The sequence below is a fragment of the Gobius niger genome (genome assembly GCF_951799975.1).
Source record: "Gobius niger genome assembly, chromosome: 22".
Taxonomy (NCBI): domain Eukaryota; kingdom Metazoa; phylum Chordata; class Actinopteri; order Gobiiformes; family Gobiidae; genus Gobius; species Gobius niger.
Window position 1 is genome coordinate 15,275,447 of NC_136873.1, and position 22,831 is coordinate 15,298,277.

The 22,831-nt window shown below is 41.5% G+C and overlaps 1 protein-coding gene across 2 annotated transcripts in view; it reads left to right on the forward strand.

Moving 5' to 3' along the window:
- Window positions 1-228: 228 nt before the first annotated feature.
- Window positions 229-22,831, forward strand: part of LOC306981333 (carboxyl-terminal PDZ ligand of neuronal nitric oxide synthase protein-like) — a gene marked incomplete at its 5' end in the record, with an annotated part of 286,117 nt that continues 263,514 nt past the window's right edge. For both annotated transcript variants that reach the window (XM_079580914.1, XM_079580913.1), the window contains 2 exons: window positions 229-333; window positions 3,436-3,507. In XM_079580914.1, the coding sequence (XP_079437040.1) occupies window positions 229-333; window positions 3,436-3,507 (177 nt within the window). The remainder of the gene's footprint in view (window positions 334-3,435; window positions 3,508-22,831) is intronic.

Here is a 22,831-nt window from a genome sequence, read left to right on the forward strand (position 1 = left end):
TACTGGGCTATACGAAGCTCCTTCACCGCCCCCTTTGGAGCTATTTTTTTTTTTTTTTTTTTTACCGCTGCAACACCGGGACGGTAAGGGCTGCCATGGAACGCCGGATTTAGCGCGCAGTTTTCCGGGGGGATTTTACTCCGCTGGATCGTGTCGGGTGTTTTTTTTGTTTCTTTTGGTTTTGTTTCGGAGTTATCGCAGCGCTCGCGGACGCTGCGACCCCAAAAAATGCCCGTGAGAACTAAGTATAATCTCGTGGACGATGGGCACGACCTGAGGATACCATTGCACAACGAGGAAGCGTTCCAGCATGGGCTCAACTTCGATGCGAAGGTAAAAAAAAGTGGGAAGTGGTGCACACGTAGAGAGCGAAGGGGAGTTTTCGTTTTTTTGCGCCATGACAACATGTTGGCGTGTGGATTAAAGGGTCTGTACCCTTTATTTAGTTTTGTTTACGCGTAATGAGAGCGGGGAGCGCGTAAAGGTGGAGGCAAATGTTCCTCAAAGTAAATATTGGCTGCTTGAGCACTGAGTGAGTAATTGTGATGGCTATGATCACAAGGATCATAAGAACAACAATAAATGCATTTATAAAGTGCTTTTGCGTAATCTGACACACAATAATGTAAAGATCTTGATATTTCCAATGAATACTCCAGCATGGAATGAAATAAAACCAATTCCAAATAGTGCTCAAGACAGAGTGAAGTAGTGTTCAAGACAGAGCGAAATAGTGCTCAAGACAGAGTGAAATAGTGCTCAAGACAGAGTGAAGTAGTGTTCAAGACAGAGTGAAATAGTGCTCAAGACAGAGCAAAGTAGTGTTCAAGACAGAGCGAAGTAGTGCTCAAGACAGAGCGAAGTAGTGTTCAAGACAGAGTGAAGTAGTGTTCAAGACAGAGTGAAATAGTGATCAAGACAGAGTGAAATAGTGTTCAAGACAGAGCGAAGTAGTGTTCAAGACAGAGCGAAATAGTGCTCAAGACAGAGTGAAGTAGTGATCAAGACAGAGTGAAGTAGTGCTCAAGACAGAGCGAAGTAGTGTTCAAGACAGAGCGAAGTAGTGTTCAAGACAGAGCGAAATAGTGCTCAAGACAGAGTGAAGTAGTGTTCAAGACAGAGTGAAATAGTGTTCAAGACAGAGTGAAATAGTGCTCAAGACAGAGTGAAGTAGTGTTCAAGACAGAGCGAAGTAGTGTTCAAGACAGAGCGAAATAGTGCTCAAGACAGAGCGAAGTAGTGTTCAAGACAGAGTGAAATAGTGCTCAAGACAGAGTGAAATAGTGCTCAAGACAGAGCGAAGTAGTGTTCAAGACAGAGTGAAATAGTGCTCAAGACAGAGTGAAATAGTGCTCAAGACAGAGCGAAGTAGTGTTCAAGACAGAGCGAAATTGTGATCAAGACAGAGTGAAATAGTGTTCAAGACAGAGTGAAATAGTGCTCAAGACAGAGCGAAGTAGTGTTCAAGACAGAGCGAAATAGTGTTCAAGACAGAGTGAAATAGTGCTCAAGACAGAGTGAAGTAGTGTTCAAGACAGAGTGAAATAGTGCTCAAGACAGAGCAAAGTAGTGTTCAAGACAGAGCGAAGTAGTGCTCAAGACAGAGCGAAATAGTGATCAAGACAGAGTGAAGTAGTGTTCAAGACAGAGCGAAGTAGTGTTCAAGACAGAGCGAAATAGTGATCAAGACAGAGTGAAGTAGTGTTCAAGACAGAGTGAAATAGTGTTCAAGACAGAGTGAAATAGTGTTCAAGACAGAGTGAAGTAGTGTTCAAGACAGAGTGAAATAGTGTTCAAGACAGAGTGAAATAGTGCTCAAGACAGAGCGAAGTAGTGTTCAAGACAGAGCGAAATTGTGATCAAGACAGAGTGAAGTAGTGTTCAAGACAGAGTGAAATAGTGTTCAAGACAGAGTGAAATAGTGCTCAAGACAGAGCGAAGTAGTGTTCAAGACAGAGCGAAGTAGTGTTCAAGACAGAGCGAAATAGTGATCAAGACAGAGTGAAGTAGTGTTCAAGACAGAGTGAAATAGTGTTCAAGACAGAGTGAAATAGTGCTCAAGACAGAGTGAAATAGTGCTCAAGACAGAGCGAAGTAGTGTTCAAGACAGAGCGAAATAGTGTTCAAGACAGAGTGAAATAGTGCTCAAGACAGAGCGAAGTAGTGTTCAAGACAGAGCGAAATAGTGTTCAAGACAGAGTGAAATAGTGCTCAAGACAGAGCAAAGTAGTGTTCAAGACAGAGCGAAGTAGTGCTCAAGACAGAGTGAAATAGTGATCAAGACAGAGTGAAGTAGTGTTCAAGACAGAGTGAAATCGTGCTCAAGACAGAGTGAAATAGTGTTCAAGACAGAGCGAAGTAGTGTTCAAGACAGAGTGAAATAGTGCTCAAGACAGAGTGAAGAAGTGTTCAAGACAGAGTGAAATAGTGATCAAGACAGAGTGAAATAGTGCTCAAGACAGAGTGAAATAGTGATCAAGACAGAGTGAAATAGTGCTCAAGACAGAGTGAAATAGTGATCAAGACAGAGTGAAATAGTGCTCAAAACAGAGCGAGTCAAAACAAGACTTAAAAAATAGTGCTCAAGACAGAGTGAAATAGTACTCAAGACAGAGCGAGTCAAAACAAGACTTAAAAAATAGTGCTCAAGACAGAGTGAAATAGTGCTCAAGAGAGAGCGAGTCAAAACAAGACTTAAAAATAGTGCTCAAGACAGAGTGAGTAAAAACAAGGCTTAAAAATAGTACTCAATGAATGGGTGCTGCTGCCGGATGCTCTCTCATCGAATGTAATTTCTCCATCTGTGAGATCAATAAAGTATCTATCTATCTATCTATCTATCTATCTATCTATCTATCTATCTATCTATCTATCTATCTATCTATCTATCTATCTATCTATCTATCTATCTATCTATCTATCTATCTATCTATCTATCTATCTATCTATCTATCTATCTATCAAGACAGAGCGAGTCCAAACAAGACTTAAAAATGCATATAACTGAAAGTATTTTATCTACACTCTCGCCTCTTGCTGTAATTGATTAATTCTATGTTGATGTTTTTATTGATTGTCTTTGTTTTCTTATATTTATGCCACTGTGAACTTGCACTTTGAATTGCCTTGTGTATGAATTGTGCTCTACAAATAAACTTGCCTTGCCAATTCACACCCACAAAGACACAAGTCTACATAATTAATGCAGCTTTTGTCAGAGATTTACTCACTGTTCTTCGAGTCAGCAAATGCTTTAGTCAAGTAAGAGTAGCCTTCTGTTACTGTGTGATGGAACTACTCCAGAGATGCACAGTTGCTTCAAAACGCTCGGGTGTGCGCAAAGTGTTCGATCAGAGTTTGAACCGTGTCTTTTATGAAGTGACTGGTTGAGTCCGAGCCTGTCTGAGCCTTGTTTGCTCTTGCTTCTCTTGACAGTACATCGGGAGCCTGGATGTGGCGCGGCCCAGCAGCAGAGTGGAGATTGTGGCTGCCATGAGGAGGATCAGGGTAAGTCCCCGGAGCTTTTCGTGTCTGCGGAGGTCTGGGAGGGGGGGATTCTGGAGCGCCGTGATGGGGCTGACTTTTTCCTCTCACGGTAAATATGAGGTGCTGTTGGTGACGCTTCAAGTAAAAATCAAAGAAATGATCGGGTGATGTGGTCCCGACAGCAGCACCGGGGCCAGGCTTTGTCAACTCGGGCTGGGACCATGCACTTTTGTCACGATCCAATCACAACACCGAGGGCCCGATGTGATTACATATTTCAATACCGTATATTACAATGGATGATGTATTACAGTGTGTTACATTTCAGATTTTTCATTCAAACAAACTGCGATGTTCTAACCCAAATTAGTTTAATACGAAAGCACAAGATTCCAAAATGTGTAAATGAAATATAAATCAGTCTGACATTGATTAACCTCCTAACTCCCACATGAACCCAGCACATTGTCTACAGTAGTGGTTCTCAACCTTTTGGAGCCGCGACCCCCATTATAACAAGTAAAGGGGTTCGTGACCCCCCGCCCGGGTCACACCATGAGAAATAGGATTCAGTAGCCTACATAATTCTTGAAAAACAAAGAAAAAAAATAAATAGCTGAAATAAAATTCATCAAACTACAAACACATAATGGCACTCTGGTACAATAGCAAACACATGCTACAATAAAACATTAGAGTATTTGCTAATGAAAATATGTATATTTTATCTAAATGATCTGGCGACCCCCCAAATTTGTCTCCCGACCCCCATGGGGGTCCCGACCCCCAGGTTGAGAACCACTGGTCTACAGTATTAGTCTCGCCAACCAGACTCCGCTTCTTTACAGAAGAGGGTCTGGCAACACTCCATTGCGCCCTTTCAAAGGAAGTGACGCAGCGATATGGAGCCTACCGACCACTCAGAGCTGCTCCCTGAACGGACGTCACGCTGTTGTGCCTTTGTTTTGTAGTTTTTCAACACAAGCGCCCACTTCACGTAATGCTCCGGTTTGCTTGTATTCTCTAGTTTTTCTGACATAAACGACAGAAGTCATTTCCTGAACTCCATGTGGCAGGAGCGTCATTGTTAACGTCCGAATGACGACAACTTTCTTGTCGCTGTTTCTGTCGTCACAGCCGCCATGTTCTCATTGGCTGCTGTGCTTCGGTCGTCCCACATTAGTCCCGCCTCAAGCAGTAGCTTTTCTACGACAGGGTCCCCAGACTAGTCTCCTGTTTATTAATTAATAAACATCGGAGATTAGTCTGGATGCCAGGCTACTACAGTATGGCATTGTCCAAATCTATAAGCTTGACAAAAAAGGTAACCAAAAAAAGCAAGAAAAAAAAGACACGAAAACAGGACAAAAACGCTTCAAAAATGTGACAAAAACGCAGCGACAACAAAGCTCCGAGCACTTTTGTGGGTCTTAACCTTCAAATGAGGCATTGCACTGTTGCTCTCCAGTTTAGAAGTTTTTGGATTTGTAAAGCCGAACTGGAGACAATGCACTCGGCTCAGGCGGGGGTGAAGAGGTTCAAACTTTGTGAATGATGCAAATGGCAGAAGCATTTTAATCAGCTCCTAATCTTGATTTAACCAAACTATCTTTAGTCAAAAACATTTGTATTGTTTTTTCTATGACCAAGCTGAGTGTGAAAAGTTTTGCAATAGAGAGTTAGAGTTTGCAACATGAAAACTGCTGAATGTTTTCTGAGCTCGGCTTCCAGCTCTTTGTGGAGACGTCTCAAGGCCAGATGAAAGTTATTTGATGCATTTTCCCCATCGTGTCATTGTAAGGTAAAGTAAATATGGTTTGATTCAGTAAGAATACACTTGATACGATGTAAGAGTTTGTGAGAATATCCATCTGTGCTGTAGTATCGCTCCATACCGTGAGCAGTACTTTGTTTGCCCTCAGTTGTCTCCCGATGTAGGATCTCGGAGCATGTTTTACTAAACCGACTGCTGAGACCTGTGCGTGACGTCTGTTTGACTAAGCTGCAGCTCTTAGGAAGAATCACACTTTCTGGTGCGTGCTGTGTGTTTTTTTTCCGCTGCTGGCCGGGGCTATTGTTGTCCCATTTCCTCTGCCTGAAGCCCCTTCCTGAGTGAGCACACTTCCACCGGCTGCTTCAATTCAGCCCCCAAAACTCAGGGCGCCGGAAAAGGGAAAAGGCACTGGAATGGTCAGCGTGAGTCATACCCTTTTAAGAAAAAAAACTGGAGGGAAGAGAAAGAGGTAGCTGCTCACTCCTCCAGCTCTGAGCCACATGAAGATAAATTGCCCTTTTCGGCTTTTTGCGATGGTATAATGTCATGTCCTCATCAAAAACACACCCGGACGGAGTCTGAAAACGAATATCTCCGTATTTGTGGGGACTTTCTCAACAACGATGATGAAGCGAACCATCAGGACTATGCAAAAATGTGCAGTCAAGTATCTTAACCTCTTAACCCCCACCTGAATCGAGCACATTTAGCTTGTGGTGTTTTTGTCACTTGTTTGCCGCTCGTGTGTGTGTGTTTTTTGCCGTTTTTTTTGCCACTTTTTTGTTGCGTTTTCATCCCAGTTTTCGACCCCATTTCGACGCTTTTTTTCCGTGAAGCTTTTGGATTTGGGTAAAGCCAAACTGGAGAAAATGTGCTCGGTTCAGGTGGGGGTAAAGAGGTTCATTTACATCAAAAAGATCATCCGTCCTGAAGAGGGTACGGAAGAAACCCAAACAATTTTCCCCCATCTTTCCCCCATATTTTCTCCATTTCCCCCTTTTTTCCTCTATTTTCTTCCCATTTAAAAAATAAATAAAAAAATTCCGCCCATATTTTGCTATTTCCACCCCCAATTATTTAGTTTAGTTATTTAGTTTTATAATCTGAAATAATGTCTGTGCACGAATAAGACAATGACTCTGAAACGTAAAGGCCGGGGTTGGTCAGGGATGTCACCATTATTATGAGGAAAAATATTGCGATTGTATGAAATTGTGTGAGGAGAGTGAAGTTTGAAGCTCAACCGTCAATTTCCAGAATCAAGCTCCTCCCCCCTCCCTCCTGATTGGACCTGACGGGCTGGTTCACAGGAAAAGCTCGTCTCATTGGTCAACGTGGGAGGATATTAGACTCTGATTAGTTGCTGATTAGTTAAGGAGGGACTTTATAAAAAATAACATTTATATATTATTTACTTACTTTACATCAAAATGCGAGACCAGGGGGTTGTAAAACATTTAGACTTCCAGACTGTCACTTTAATTGAAGATATTGACCTTTCAGCCGGTCTTTTATCTTTATGCTTTATCTTGGCGAAAAAAACAGAATAAAGTTATGATTTTAAAATAACTAACAAGCAAAAGAATAATCATTTTAGCCTTATCTAAAGGAAGCAAATTTGTGTGAATGTTTTAAACCGATCACTATAAAAGAGCTCCTAAATGAACGAACATGTCAGCAGTGTTGGGCAAGTCACTTTAAGATCGTAATATATTCTGTATCAGTAGTTACAGTAAGTTAATATGTTTCTATTACATATTGCTGTTTCAAAAAAATCGAGTTACACTACTTTGAGTTACTTCTGAGTTACTTTTGTCAAAATATAAACTGAAAATAGTAATAATGAGTTGAAGTGCAGTCAAAGACACATTCTCTCGTGTTTAGTGGTGCTGCATTTTTTTTTTTGTTGCATTTTTTCATTAATTGCACCATGACACGTGGTTCTTTTGGGACTCTTCTTTTGCTCCCTGCACACTGGATTATTAAACCTGCCACTTCACGTGTTTTGTGGTGGAGCTCCGGAGCTCGCAGCGCTTTAACCTCAGGCCCTAAACGTCTTAATGAAACTACCGTAAGCTTTTATAACCGCGGTAATCGTAAAACCAGTTAATCTTATCTCTATTAACGGCTTCAGGGCGACGTGATGATTATGAGCTTTAAAAATGTGGAGGACGGTAGAAAAAAACGGTAGGGAACATCTAAAGTGAGTAGGATTGCGAGTCTGTGCTCACATGGGGAACCTAATAACTGCGCTGACACTTCAACAACTCCTCGCGTCGCTCCGTGCTCTCCCCCTGACCCTCCACGTCGAGGCGAGCGCACAGGTCCCGACGGGTTTTTATTTTTTTTCTGTGACAGATGAGAGAGGGGGGGGGGAGCTCCTGATGAAATTGTCACTCAGCACATGGCAATTTGGGCCCAGGCGGAGGTGTCCTCTCGCCACTGGAACATATTTCCACCCAGAAATCAATTACATTCCACAGCACGTAAGGCCGAGACAGCCAGGACACAGCACGGAAACAAGTTTGCCGGCAAATTCTTTTTTTTCTTAAATGTCCAGGTATGGTGTGGTCTCTACACCAGAGGTTCCGCTACACTTTTTTTTGTCGGCCATTAAAAAATATATACATAATGAACGTGGCTTATTATCAATAACAATCTACATTTAGGCAGACCTACACAGAGCTTTAGTGGGTCCAAAAGACGACTATTGCTAATAAAAAAGTGATGTGAGAAAATGCAGCTGAATCCAAATATAAAGTGCGCGTGGATCGATCGAGAGCGGCAGGTTTCACGTGGACGAAGCCTCATCTGCACTTTAACTCAGACAGAAAGTAGCCCATATCTCTGACCCTCATCCAGGTCTGACCACATCAGCTGCTCAGCGAGGGCTGGGCTTCAACGTGACATCAGGTGTAAAATAATGACTAAGTCTGTCACCGCTGAAATATAATATGCAAATCGAACATGGACCCAGCTCTGCCGCGCTCTAGAGCGGCTCCAACACCGGTAACTAAGCCGAGGCGTCTGCGCAGACTGACCGAGGGAAGCAACTCTAAACCCGGCTACTCTGAGCGGCTCCAACACCAGTAACTAAGCCGAGGCGTCTGCGCAGACTGAGGGAAGAGCCTCTAAATCCGGCTACTCTCCCAGGAAGAGCCAGTGCAGGACAGCGCGACCACACGCTCGTTTAAAGAATATCCTAATCAAAAGTATTGCTGAGTTCTTCACACTTTTATAAAAGTAAATGTACCTGTAGTTCACTGTTTTCTTGGAAAATGTGACGAAGCACGAAGAGAAAATCCTTTCATTTCCAGCGTGATGATGGCGCTTCAACTGCGCTTTGTAAAATGGGCTTTTTGATAAAAACATTGAACCTTTCTTTAATATTTGGAGCTGTCTCAAAAACACTTTGTTATGTTAGTCACTGACCCAGGTGACATGTTGTATTTAATATATTTTTCTATATTTTCTCCATATTTTTTACTGTCGGCCAATTTGGCCGATGGAAATTATTTTTACCGGCCATTTGCTTTGCAAACCGGCCAAAAGCCGGCTACAGCCGGCTAACGGAAACCCTGCTCTACACATGTAAGCCCCAAATGTTTTGTCAGTGCTTTTATTCTTTAGAACAACATGTGCCGTAAAGCAGCGCCTAAACACTCCAAACTTTACAGTCCTGTACGTAAAGGCTAAGTAAAATCAACTCAACAAAGTAAGTTAACAAATTGGATTAACGAAAATAAACCACCCTGGATGGTTTCTCAAGAAAACTGCCGAAACTACTGTTGAACCTCTTAAAGGAACAGGCCACCGTTTTTCCACACTGTGATATGTTCTTACCTGAGCTTAGACGAGTTGATGTGTACCTGTCCAGACGGGTACTAATCCACTCGTCTAAGCTCAGATAAGAACATATCTCAGTATGGAAAATTGGTGGCCTGTTCCTTTAACCTTCACCGAGCACATTTTGGAACAACACATCCACTCACCCACATCCTGGCCTTCATCGTAGGGGAGAGTGGGCTAAGTCGAGGAACTGCCAATATGTATGTTGGAAATCTTTGCCAAACAGAAAATGAAAGGTCAGCTATTTTTCTGACGCTGGTCATTTAATTTTTTTTACACTTTGGAATAATCCTTCCTTCTAATGAAAAATAAGAAGTATCTGTATTCTGCGACGGATGATGGTGAGAAATGTATCAAAATGCAAGCAGTGTTTCACAGCTGGTATGGCCTCAGGACCCACAATCACCCCGGGATGACAAGCCGCGACACAATATGACTTAGACTTGTTAAATACTATGTCAATTATTCTCTATTCCTCAAAAAAAAAATAGTTGAATAAAATAACAGACACAAGTGCTGATTCTATACTTTTTCTGTGCATGGATATTAAGGCGAGACACTGCAGGTGAATATTTTATATTTACAGATATCAATTTGAAACTTTTGCTGTCGATCACTGGCATAAATGTGAGAAGAAAATACATGGCAAGTTTTCTGTCATTTTATCTTTTCATATAAGAACGATGAAATCTGAATAATGGATAGAGCTACATTCAAATTTATTGTTTCATTTTATTGATAAATGAGTTACCAAGACTTTCTCAGAGGGGATTTTGGATTTCTTGTTTAGTTTTAAAATAAGCTGTTTTTTAGTGGAAGAATTTGTAAATATGTAATTTTCGCCTCATTTTTTGACATTCAAAACTCAATAAATGGGGCTTAAGGGATTAGATAATAAAAAATCCCTTTGAAAAAATCTTCCAAATATTGTTCAGTCCAAGGCTGGAAAATGTGAAGTCTTTAGGTCCGACTGACGTGGACATAGTGTCGCCACAATGACAGAAAAATGTGTTTTGAGAAAAAGGCCCTTGAAATTTTGTTCTCCCATATAAGTCTATGGGGGAACATTGAATCAGCGCAATATTTAAACATGTTGTTGTGAAGATTAGGCATATTTTCTGTTTCCGGGTGAAAGCTTGTATGTTCAGAGACCAATTTGGCCCAAAACCTGAAAACTGAAAAAAATTAGTTTTGCCTGTAGTGTCTCCTCTTAAGAGAAATGTCACAACTCACCGAAAACAGTTCTGCAACTCATCTTTGGGTCCCGACCCACCAGTTGAGAACCGCTGATCTAAACTACTGAAAATATTCATGATCCTGTGAGCAAAGCTTGATATTAGTGAACAGTGGGGAGTTTCACCACACACACAAAATCGTCCAGTGACAGAGGAAAGTACCCCTGCTGTAAAACCTCGATATTTAGTTTACACAAGCCTCACTTAGGAGCAGCAGCAATTAGGACTTGCTTCTGAGCACTGCCATCGACGGAGAAAAACACGGCCATGAACTGAAGGCCCTTCGTATAGAAGACAAACAAAGATGTACGGCATGCAAATGAAGAGGGCTTACAATCAGGAGACGCTCACATTCATGATAACATGGCGGTCCCTCAGGTACACGGGGCAGCCATGTGCACTCAGACAGGCTTTAATCAGTGCGGGCCAGACTGATGATCTCTGCATGTTGAAAACTCACTTTGGGAGCCTGGCAGATATGACTTTGTGTCTATATTGTCCACATTTATGTACAAAGGACTGGATAGGGTTCAACGAGTTATTGTAAAGACGCAGCAAATCTGGCATCTGCCTTTCTTGAATCAAAACGATCAAAATGGCGTAGGGCTGTGCAATTAATCGAAATTCGATTACGATTTCGATTACAACAGTAAACGATTACAAAATTAGCTTAATCGTAAAAAATCGATTATAATTTTTTTTTTTTCATTTTATTTTTTTTTCTTCAAATTTTTTTTTTGCAATTTTTTTTTCCACATTTTTTTTCAAATTTTTTATTTTTGGATTTTTGTCACTTTTCTGCTGGATTTTTGTCTCTTTTTATGGATTTTTGTCATTTTTATAATGGATTTTTGTCTTTTTTTTGCTGGATTTTTGTCACTTTTTTAATGGATTTTTGTCTTTTTTCTGCTGGATTTTTGTCTTTTTTTTTATGGATTTTTGTCACTATTTTTGCTGGATTTTTGTCTTTTTTAGCTGGATCTTTGTCATTTTTTTAATGGATTTTTGTCATTTTTTTAATGGATTTTTGTCATTTTTTTAATGGATTTTTGTCATTTTTTTATGGATTTTTGTCACTATTTTTGCTGGATTTTTGTCTTTTTTAGCTGGATCTTTGTCATTTTTTTAATGGATTTTTGTCATTTTTTTAATGGATTTTTGTCATTTTTTTGATGGATTTTTGTCACTTTTTTGATGGATTTTTTTAAAGGCAACAAATCGTTTGAATAATCGTGATTTCAATTATGACAAAAATAATCGTGATTATTATTTTTTCAATAATCGAGCAGCCCTAAAATGGCGTCCACAAGCTTATTTTGCCATATGACTGGATTTGGAATTATGTTTGCTGTCAAAAGCACCACCGCATTACCTCATTTTCTAGTAAGTGTGGTGCGGGTGTTGCCATATTGTTTTGGTTCCAGCTCTTCATCTCCCGTTTGAGTACATTTCCCACTGCCCTCTGGTGGTCGCTCATGATAACGCATGCTGGACATTTTAAACAAGTGGAAGCATAAATGCAGTGACAGTAGCTACGCTTGGAACGCACTGATCTATTTACGCATGAAGTGGGAGCATAATTGAGCCTTGGGTCACTGAGGGCGACTGAAGCTTTTAAGAAAGGCCAAAGTTTGTCCTGACCTTTTTGTCCAACTGAAACACTCCACCAAAATAATCGCTCTATATCCGTTCACCGGGCCTTTCACCATGGCCCTGATGATGCCAGCAGAAGTATGTACTCTTAATACTTGCATAAGGCATTGAATTGCACTTAATTTGCTCAGTTTCGTGTAATTCTCAGGTCATTCTGTTCACTTTGATGGTTTCTTCTTCTACCGCTGTAGAGCTCAGATCTGTCCTTACCGGTTAGTGCGTCATTGGTATAATAACATAGCAGTTCTCCACATTTTCGAAGCCCACAATCCACCATTGGATCGGTTCTGAACCATTCTGTGCTCAAAGTGTGTTCATGGCGCAGCTAACATCGCTGTAATTTAAAAGAGTTTGTTTTTTGCCAAGTTATTCCCGCTGCTGCCTGAGGAGGGCGCTCCAGGCAAACTGCTCATCAACCCGCTGTGTTTAAGGGTTACTGAAGTATCCTTACTAAGGCCATTATTTCAAATTTCTAAGTGTCGAGACGCCAAGCAGATAGTTTAGAAGTCTGTTTGTGATACATTCAAGCATAGGTTTTGTCTCCAATGTCTTCTTTTTTCGGATTTTCCAAATGCTGAACAGTGAGACCCATCGTGCTACTGCTACAACTGTGTTTGTGCTAATTTTAGACGGCAACACTTGATGGGGAAGTTGGAGATAGACTAACAACAGGAAACGGGGAAGTACAAAGTTTTCAGACCAAACAGGAAACAATTCGACAAAATCACCCTGGATATCTTAGCGGAAACCAGAACGAAACCAGGACTGAACCAAACTAGGTCTGCACATATGCATTGTTTGTTTGCCCAAAGATGTGGAAAGAACTGTCAATTCCATTAAAATTTCAAGGGAAATGCCTTTAGTTCGTAAAATCGAGGTCAAGTATACGATGTGCTTGACTTTGACTTGTCTGGGTTATTCGTTTTTAAAGGGGGGGTATTATGCAAAATCGACTTTTTCAAGCTTTACATCATGTTATGATGTCATTCCCTCATTAAAAACATGCCTGAAGTGTTGCCTTAGCACATTCACGTATTTTCGAGTAGTCTGTAAAAACTCTGATGGCAGCCATTTTAGGGACAAAACGCCTGATTCCTTCAGGAAACGCCCTCGACCTCCAGGATACGCCCCCGACCTTTCGTCACCAGCCGAGTAACCAACCACTGCTCCTCAGCAGAACCCCCTCCCCGCAGTGTCTAGCCCTAAGATGTAAACAGAGTCATCATGGAGGATTAGCTTCATGTGTTGTGAACCGGAGCCACAGCAGACTTTTACAAAGACACACATCAGTGTTTCTGTTACCGAAACACCCATGATTAAAACCGGTGACAAGAACACTTATTTCAGTGGCTGGTTCTGCGCTGGGCCTTGATGATGCACAGAGCCTCCGGAGAAAGCTAATGCTAAGCTAAACCTCGAGTCATCACGTGGAAACGAGAAATATGCACAAATAAAGTCAATAAAACCACCACACACATAAAGAACCCTTTAACAATGATCACACACGGAGCCTGGCTTGTTGATTTGGAAGTTTATTGCTCACATTTCATCTACAATGGGTCATAGACGAGTGGCTTTCTCCCGGAGCTAACAAGCTAGCCGCGACAAGCTAACGGGAAAATTCACAATGCAAGCAGCATATTATGCACTAAAAACGACACAAAAACATGCAACTGCTTGAAGCAGCCTTTATGGTGATCACACACGGAGCCAGGCTTGTTGATTTTGTAGTTTGTTGCTCACATTTCATCTAGTGAGTCGTAGCCGAATGGTTTTCTCCCGGAGCTAACAAGCTAGCCGCGATAAGCTAACGGGAACATTCACTGAATACAAGCAGCATATTATGCACTAAAAACGCCACTACAACAGGCAACTGCTTGAAGCAGCCTTTATGATGATCCCACACGGAGCCTGGCTTGTTGATTGTGTAGTTTATTGCTCACATTTCATCTACAGTGAGTCGTAGCCGAGTGGTTTTCTCCCGGAGCTACGGCACTATTAGCCACGGCAAGCTAACAACCTTCACCTTCACAACATTCATTGAAAACAGGCAGCATATTATGCACAAATAACGTCAATAAAGCAGGCAACTACTTGAAGCAGCCTTTACGATAATCACACAATGAGCCTGGCTTTACACATTTGTGGTTTATTGTAGACTTTTCATCAACAATGAGCTGTAGTCCTTATAACAAGCTAACGGGGTAAAAACCATTGTCCACCTGCACAGATAATGTCCGTCTTTTAAATCGTATGGGCTCCTGCAGATCCTGGTGTAGTCCATGGGGGTATAGTTAGAGATCCATAGGGCATGGCAGATGCAAAGAGATAGCCTCCAAACAGCAGTTATTTTTCAGGCAAGAGCCTCTTCCAAGCGTGCGGTGTGGAAGGTTCGTCTTCAAATCACATCCTGTGTGGCCATTGTTCCCAAAGTGATAAACAGTAGCTCCTTTCCAACAATAAAAATTAAAATGCACCGATCGTAGTTTCAATACTGTGGAGAAAGTGTTGTGATGCCACTGACAGCGTGTGGAGGGGGCGTGTCGGAAAGGGTCAGAGGTTCTTAAAGAGACAGAGGCCTATTTCAAGCCATTTGCTACCACCATTTTGAAAGAGCAATTTTATACAAGGCAGTTATTCTAATTTACTGCATTGACAGACCAACAGAAGGTTTCGTCATCATTGTAGTGTGCTATAGACTGGTGCTATGTGTACCCCCTCTTTAAGTCCTCCTCTCCCGCACTAAGGATTATCTGGAACATCCCCTTGACAGGTGGTCCAGCAGAGGTCCAGAAGAGGCTGCGATGTTTAGTAAAAGGTGTCCGAAATTGGCACTAAAGGGCTTTTGGTAAAACCGTAGTGTTCTCTGTACCATTTTCCATTGTCCAAACCTCATCGATCACGGGATACGGCCGGATACAGTGACAACAACACCCACGTCTGCTTAATATCCCACACAAAAAGATGAGCATTGGACTCGGACTTGTCTGGAAACACGTCTTCCTGATCACTGAACCGAGACCGAACCGTTTGCCGCAGCAGAAACGATCTTGCAGAACTCTTTTACCACCGCCTCGGCTCCACTCCGCTCCCTCAGACCGCTGCCAAAAAGCTCCCGAGACTGAAGATAATTGGTCCAAACGAGGGATTAACTTCTGACTGCTGCACTTTTCAGACCAACATGGCCGCCCTCCGTGACCTCAGATTCCTCAGATGGAGTGTGAACTTTTAAGAAGCTCTAATGCGGTCTTTCATGTAAGGCTTTTCTTCGCAGTATGACCTTTCTTGAAGTCTTTCAGCGACTGGAGTAGGCAAAGTAGCATAGCATTTTACCCAAGGGTCTCAGCAACACTATGGGGCAATATTACAGCAATGTTTGATTCTGTTCTCTTTGTTCGAAGGGAATCGGAGCTAAATGGACCTGCTGATTGTTGGGCAGTACGTTGTGTGCTTGATTTTAGCCGACCGTACGACAGACCTGGTACTGGTTCTGTTCGTTACTTCTTGGACTAAACTAGAGGTCATGGTTCTCTGTGGGGGAAAAGGTGGCTTGCGATCTTCGGGTTGGTGGAGAGTCAAGTATCTCGGGGGTTTTGTTTGTGAGTGAGGGACGGATGGAGCGTGAGATCGATAGACAGATCGATGCGGTCGCTGTATCGGGCTGTTGTGATGAAGATTCGAAAGGCAAAGCTCTCGATTTACCGATCTACCTATGTTCCTACTCTCACCTGCGGTTGTGAGATTTGGATTAGGGCTGCTCGATTATTGAAAAAATAATAATCACGATTATTTTTGTCATAATTGAAATCACGATTATTCAAACGATTATTTGTTGCCTTTAAAAAAATCCATCAAAAAAGTGACAAAAATCCAGCAAAAAAATGACAAAAATCCATAAAAAATAGTGACAAAAATCCATAAAAAAGACAAAAATCCAGCAGAAAAAAGACAAAAATCCAGCAAAAAAAGACAAAAATCCAGCAAAAAAAGACAAAAATCCATAAAAAATAGTGACAAAAATCCATAAAAAAGACAAAAATCCAGCAGAAAAAAGACAAAAATCCAGCAAAAAAAGACAAAAATCCAGCAAAAAAAGACAAAAATCCATAAAAAATAGTGACAAAAATCCATAAAAAAGACAAAAATCCAGCAGAAAAAAGACAAAAATCCAGCAAAAAAAGACAAAAATCCATAAAAAATAGTGACAAAAATCCATAAAAAAAGACAAAAATCCAGCAAAAAAAGACAAAAATCCATAAAAAATAGTGACAAAAATCCATAAAAAAGACAAAAATCCATCAAAATAAATTACAAAAATCCAGCAGAAAAAAGACAAAAATCCAGCAAAAAAAAGACAAAAATCCAGCAAAAATAGTGACAAAAATCCATTAAAAAAAATTACAAAAATCCAGCAGAAAAAGACAAAAATCCAGCAAAAAAGTGACAAAAATCCCAAAATTCGAAAAAAAAAAATAACGGAAAAAAATAACAAAAATTTAAGAAAAAAATAAAATTTATAATCGATTTTTTGCGATTATGCTAATTTTGTAATCGTTTACTGTTGTAATCGTAATCGAATTTCGATTAATTGCACAGCCCTAATTTGGATCATGACCAAAAGGACAAAACTGTGGTCGAAATGAGTTCTTCCTCAGGTTGGCCCTTGAGGAGTGAGCACCAGAGCTGGAGTCAGTGGTCACTAAAGAGGGAAGTGGTGCAGAACTGCTCTGGGTCAGTCTGTTCTCAGTGAAAGGGGAAAAAGTTGTGAAACTCTTTGCCACTGGAGCTAAAGTCCCAAATTGACCTGAGCCTTTTTGAGGGAAACTGTGGCTAAAGAATAAACAAAAGTGTGAGCGCTGAACTGTATGGAAGAACTTGGGATGTGAAGTGGTCAGATATGTCTTCTCTTCTTTATTTTTATTGTTGATGTTGTATGATACTTTTTAATGATGTTTTCCATCGTTATACTTGTACATACCATGAAAAGCCTAACCAGGGACAGGAGCTAGACACTTTATGCACATGACATATGAATAATGAATAGATAAATTACAGAGAGGCTGAGGAGCTCATTCACTCCATGTCGAGAGGAGCCAGTTTTTCAGATGCCCCCTGAACAGTAGGGGTTTCAGGCTTGCCCCCCTGGGAGTAGGACCTGGGGAAGACCCAGGACATGCTGGAGAGACTATCTATCTTGGCTGGCCTGGGAATGCCTTGGGATGTCACCGGAGGAGCTGGTGAGAGTGTGTGGAGATGGAATTTTGTCTGTCTCCACACAGGCCAATACTCTACTACTGTCGCATCCCGGTGAAAGATAAGTGATGGATGGAATAGATGAATGAAGACCAAGAAGTATAAATCCAAGAAGGATAAATCAGAACGCTGCTGCCGTACAAGAACAGACCGAAGTGAACGTGATTACGCGTTAAAAGCTCCAAACAGTCGATTATGCACGATACGCCCCCTTTAATGCATCCCTCCTGGCTCATCTGCTGCCCCATGTCCCTGCCGCCTCTCGATGAGACACATTACTCCGGTGTAGAGAGGTGTGAGGCTGCGTTTCCTCCGTAATTATCACTTACTTAGACTGAGGCTGACCGCGGTAATGAAGATCTAGCGTTTACTGGCCCCGCCGCACAGCATCCTAACGATAATATGTGCTGAAGAGCTTTCACCGGCGTCTGAAATGTCCCCTCAGAGTCTTCCACTGATGCATGACGACCGCACTCACGACAAGATTACAAGCCGCCCCCAACGATTTCAGTGTTTGCAGAGAAACAAAAATAACCGCAGCCTTTTGAGATGAGCTAACACAGGAGTTTCTGGTCGGTGACGGCGATTTCGAGTGTCTGTGACCGTGTAAACGCAGTATCCTGAACTCAGTGTCCTGGATAAGCCAGCATCCAAGTTATGTGAAGCCAGTTGTGATGATTTCAGCAGTATCTGTGTCATGAAAGTCCTGGTTTCTACTGAGCATATGCGAATTTAAGAGATGGGTATACGGCAGATGCAGAAACTTCCCCACAGTGACTGGAGCTGGTTTTACTTTGGAGCTTTTAAAACTTTGTGTCTAGTAAAAAAAAGAGAAAAATGCAGTAGCTATTACAAAACAACTACTAATCACTCTATTATAGTTCCGATTAGGACTAGGATTTTTCACTTCTACCAACGCAGTGCCCTACTGTCTTCAATCACTCCTTGTTAGCACCGATCCAGCTTTTCTGCTTCCAATGCCGATATCCGATATTAAACGATTCCAAGAGACTTTCTCAACAGTTGCTGCTGTGAGTGAATAACATCAAAAGTCCTCTTCACTCCATTGTAAGATCAATAAACTCGTATTTTTTTTGGCAAACGAGATGCTACAGATCAATGATATCAATCGATAAACTAAGGGAAAAAAACAGATACATACACAAAGATAACTCAGCTTTTCTGCACTACAGATCCTTGGGTATAAGACTAGGGCTATTAGGTTACATTAATATAAACAAAACAACTCACATAAAGTGATGTGATCATTTTAACTTGTGCATTACTAAGGTGTTAGATCAGTTTTTTATTTTCAAGGCATTTCATAAACGAAATCCCAAACTCACGCTCCAGCTGTAGCTATTTTATCTTTTGAGGTGATCCCATCATACTTCCTGTCCCAGCTCTGATTCGTGGACGCTATAGCATTAGCACGTTGTTCCATGTGCATTTTGTGTAGTGATTGAAAATACGTTTGCGGAGGTTCAAAATAATTCAGCGATTGGATTCTCCAGGTTCTGCCCATATTCATAAGTGTTTATTTGGTGAAAGTTGAGAGCTAAAATATGTATTGGTTTAGTATTGAATATTTGTTGCCGATACCGGATATCGATATCCTCAACCTCAACCTGTATTTTTGCCAGTATCAGATTGGTGCATCCCTGCTCCTTCGACCGGTTGTGTCCCTGCGTTTTAGAGAAATATGTTAAAAAGCCATATGTTAGCAACCAGTGTTAATTTTAACAAAACATATTTTATTTTATTTTTAGTCTTTTGACTAAAATGTAATTTAATTTTAGTCGAGATTTAGTAAAAAAAAAACTAGTTTATTCTAGTTTTAGTCGACTAAAATTGCAAGTAAATTTAGTCGACTAAATTTAAGACAAATTTAGTCGACTTTGCATTGATAATATTCATTTTAATCATATTTAATCTTGTTCCTCTGCTTCATGGAGCTGCTCCACATGAACAAAGCTCAGAGCTGATCCTCTGACAGAGAATTTACATGATCTGAGGCTCTTTCAGACGCTCAATAGAAGTTTGGATGATTTTAGTCTCTCCCTTTCATTTTTATTTAGTCTTATTTTAGTCGACTAAAATATATGGAGATTTTAGTCATAGTTTTAGTCTCATGAAAAACTTTTAATTTAGTTTTAGTCCAATTTTAGTCGGAAAAAATATCACTTTGACTAAAATTAAGACTAAATATTTTAGTCGACGAAATTAACACTGTTTGCAACATTGCTTAAAGGAGCTGGCCACCGTTTTTCCATACCATACCAACTTCACCCCCATTTGGAGCTATAGGAACACATTAGGAGAGGCCAAATGCTAACAACATCTTTGGTTGTTTTGCGTGACTGAGGGCACACACAAAGACCAGACAGGTACGCATCAACTCGTCTAAGCTCGGGTAAGAACATATCCAGTGGCCAGTTCCTTTAAGTGTATTCAACTTATTCCGCCCCGCCCACTTTTGTCTCTTTTTGTCACAGATCGGCACTTCTGTTGTATTGGCACTTCCAGTAGAAAGTGTGGAGGGAAAATGTTCGTTGCTAAACTCTGTGTAGAATAGATTATACAGTATGACAGTAGATTGATTTGCATCCGTGTAGAACAGATTTCTCTCTGAGCGCAGACACTGTTCTGAAATGCATGGGATTCTTGTATTAGCAGCGTTTTTCAGTCCACTCTCAAAAGTACACACTCCTGGATGTGTTCATCGTGTGTGGACCGTGAATTCAATGCTGATCATTAAACATTTATGGCAAATCTAATGTCATCTGTCCCAGACTTACGGACCACGACTGGGACTGAAAAACAGCCCTGGACTCTGACCAGCCTGGCCCAAATTACCGTAACTGTGCACTTCTACAAATACATATTTTAACCTTTTACCCCCCGCCGAATTTTCCCCAGTTCGGCTTTTTATTCTTCTTCTTTTGACTGGCATCATCAGCAAAAAGAACGGGAAAGGTGGTCGTAGAAACAGAAGCAAAATCATTAATATAAATAAGAAATAATAGCGGCCCCAAAATGTAACCTTGTGGCACACCATACTCCACGGAATTCCTTTTAGATTCATGTTTTTTTTTATACTGGGCTTTACCCAAATCTAAAAGCTTCTCGACTGGAGATCAACACTGTAACGCCTCATTTGAAAGCTAAGACCGACAAAAGTGATGGAAACTTTTCGTCACGTCGCCACATTTTTGTCACATTTTTGTTGTTTTTTGAGCTATTTTTTCTATCATTTTTTGTTGTGTTTTTCCTGATGTTTTTGTTGACATTTCATCCCCTTTTTCTCACTATTTTGATGCTTTTCTTTTGAGCTTTTAGATTTGGGTAAAGCTCGGTTGAGGCGGGACTGAATGAATTCACCCCCGACTTGGAATAAAATGCCTCGGAATACAACTGCGGCGCCCCCATGAAGACGAGCCCCAGCGTCAGTGTTTGTTTTCGGTTCACAGCCTCCTGAAAAACACTGCTTAGCGTGTTTCGTAGCGTCCACATTGGCTGTGCAAACGTTAAACACGAAGAGGGGGGGGAGGTGTTTGATCTCATATCTGAAACGATCCTGAAAAACCAGCCCTGTGTTTACTGTGCGTCTTCTGCAGAGACCTTTTTGGAGGCGAACCGTGCCCTTCAGCAAATTTACTTTTAAGATCGTCCAACGAGATACGCCAGCAGCCGACACAGCTACAATAAGACACATTACTCGAGAGCCAGGGATGTGCAGTCAGTGAGGCAGGTCATAATGAGGAAAAAAAACACACAATCCCAATAATAAGACAACTCATTAAATTCAGTGAACTCTGCGTTAACACATGCTTTTTCTGGTGATTTTTGTGGTTTTACTATGATTTTATTCAGTTTCTTGGATGAAAACTGACACATATTTATTCAGGTTCTGTTGCTATTCTTCCTAGGATCCAATAAAAATAACTGAAATACAACAATTGCATTACAACGAGAGGTGGGCATAGATTATTTTTTTTAAATCTAGATTAATCTAGATTAAAATGGCTCGCTTGAATTCTGCCGAAGCCATTCAGAATATGTGTGCTGCCCAAATAATGACTAAAAGTAAGTCTCTGAGGACGAGTTTCTCAAGTCAGGCGGTGCGTTAGACCAGGGGCTCGTCTCCTGTTTCCAAAATGCTGTTTACAGTCAGTAGCTTTGTGTCAATCAATTTTTTGGTGACAAACTAAATCTCCTCTTCTGCACATTATGACCTGCTAAAGAAAAAAGTCTCTCGCGTGGGACAGTTGTGGCAGGAGTCCCCAAGTATTTATTTACGGGTAATGTGGACCATCTTACCAGATCAGAAAACATAGGCCTCTGTTTGTGAGCGGGAAGCATGTGCGTGTCTCCTGATTGGTCAACAGTGTCACGTGATCACTGTCACAACAACGCAGCTCATGCTACTGCAGCTGCTGCTACTACGAGCTTCAACCTGGCCATAGTTCTGTCAAAGTGGAGATAAACGTCGACAACACGAAGATGCGGGACGTATTTCTTTGGATTTGATAAGAAAAGGAAACGGACCTCAGCCGCGAGGCGGAGGAGACAGAGGAGAGCGGAGAAAGAGAAGCTAACGGACTCGGAGAAAAGTAGCTGTAAAGTTCGTCTCCAAACTCAGTAAGTGCTGCGGTTAAACTCTGCTCGTGGTTGAAATGTAGCTGGAAAAGGCTCTGGTGAAGTTTTGGTGATAAAGTTGCGCTGTTTCGTGTGGAGCTGTGGCCATGAAATGAGTTGTTCATGTCGCTGTTTTGAAAGAGGAAGGCACTGCGGTGTTTTTCTGTCTTTTTTTCACTCTGTCATTGGCCGCTGCTTCTGTGTGTCGCTTTGGAGACGCTATATTCACTCACGTTTCTCCTGTGCGTCCGAAATTGGGCATAAAAGTCGTGTAATGTGTGCTGACCATAAAATATCACGGTGAAAGTCATCATAGCTTACAGAGTATAGTATAACGCAGCACGTTAACGCCGATAACGGCCCACCACTAATTACAACATACCCAATATGGAGTCAATACATTCTGCGGGGTGTCTTGTGATGGTTCATGGTTCAAAAGTTCAACCTTTTAGATAAGCCTAAACAAGAGGGGAATGCTGTCCACTTGTGGGCCATGTAACCACAGTACATGTATGTTCCTCCTCCCTGTGAACTGGCGGTTTCACAGCCCTTACATTACGAGTGAGGAGGATCCCAGTGAAACGGGTGCATTAATGTGACACTTCTGGAGGGGCGGCTGATGTACTGTCCCGCCGCTGGATCAGAAAGCACTCAAGAGGTCGACCGGCACTCGTTTATGACCAGATCTGCCCCTTCACTTTGCTCTGCTCTCATCATTAGCCCCGCGCTGGACAGTGGGGAGCGGAGTCACAGCCAAAAGTCTCTCCCAGACCTCTGCATGTCCATCCGTCAGAGTCCGGAGGGAGGGAGGGTGTAGAGCGTCTGCCAACATGATGGCTCGGACTCATCTGGATTAGTTTGATTTGTCGAAAGAAAAGAAAAGAAAACAAACGAAAGAAAGAAAGAAAGAAAGAAAAGGAGAGAAAGAGAGGGAGCAAGAGAA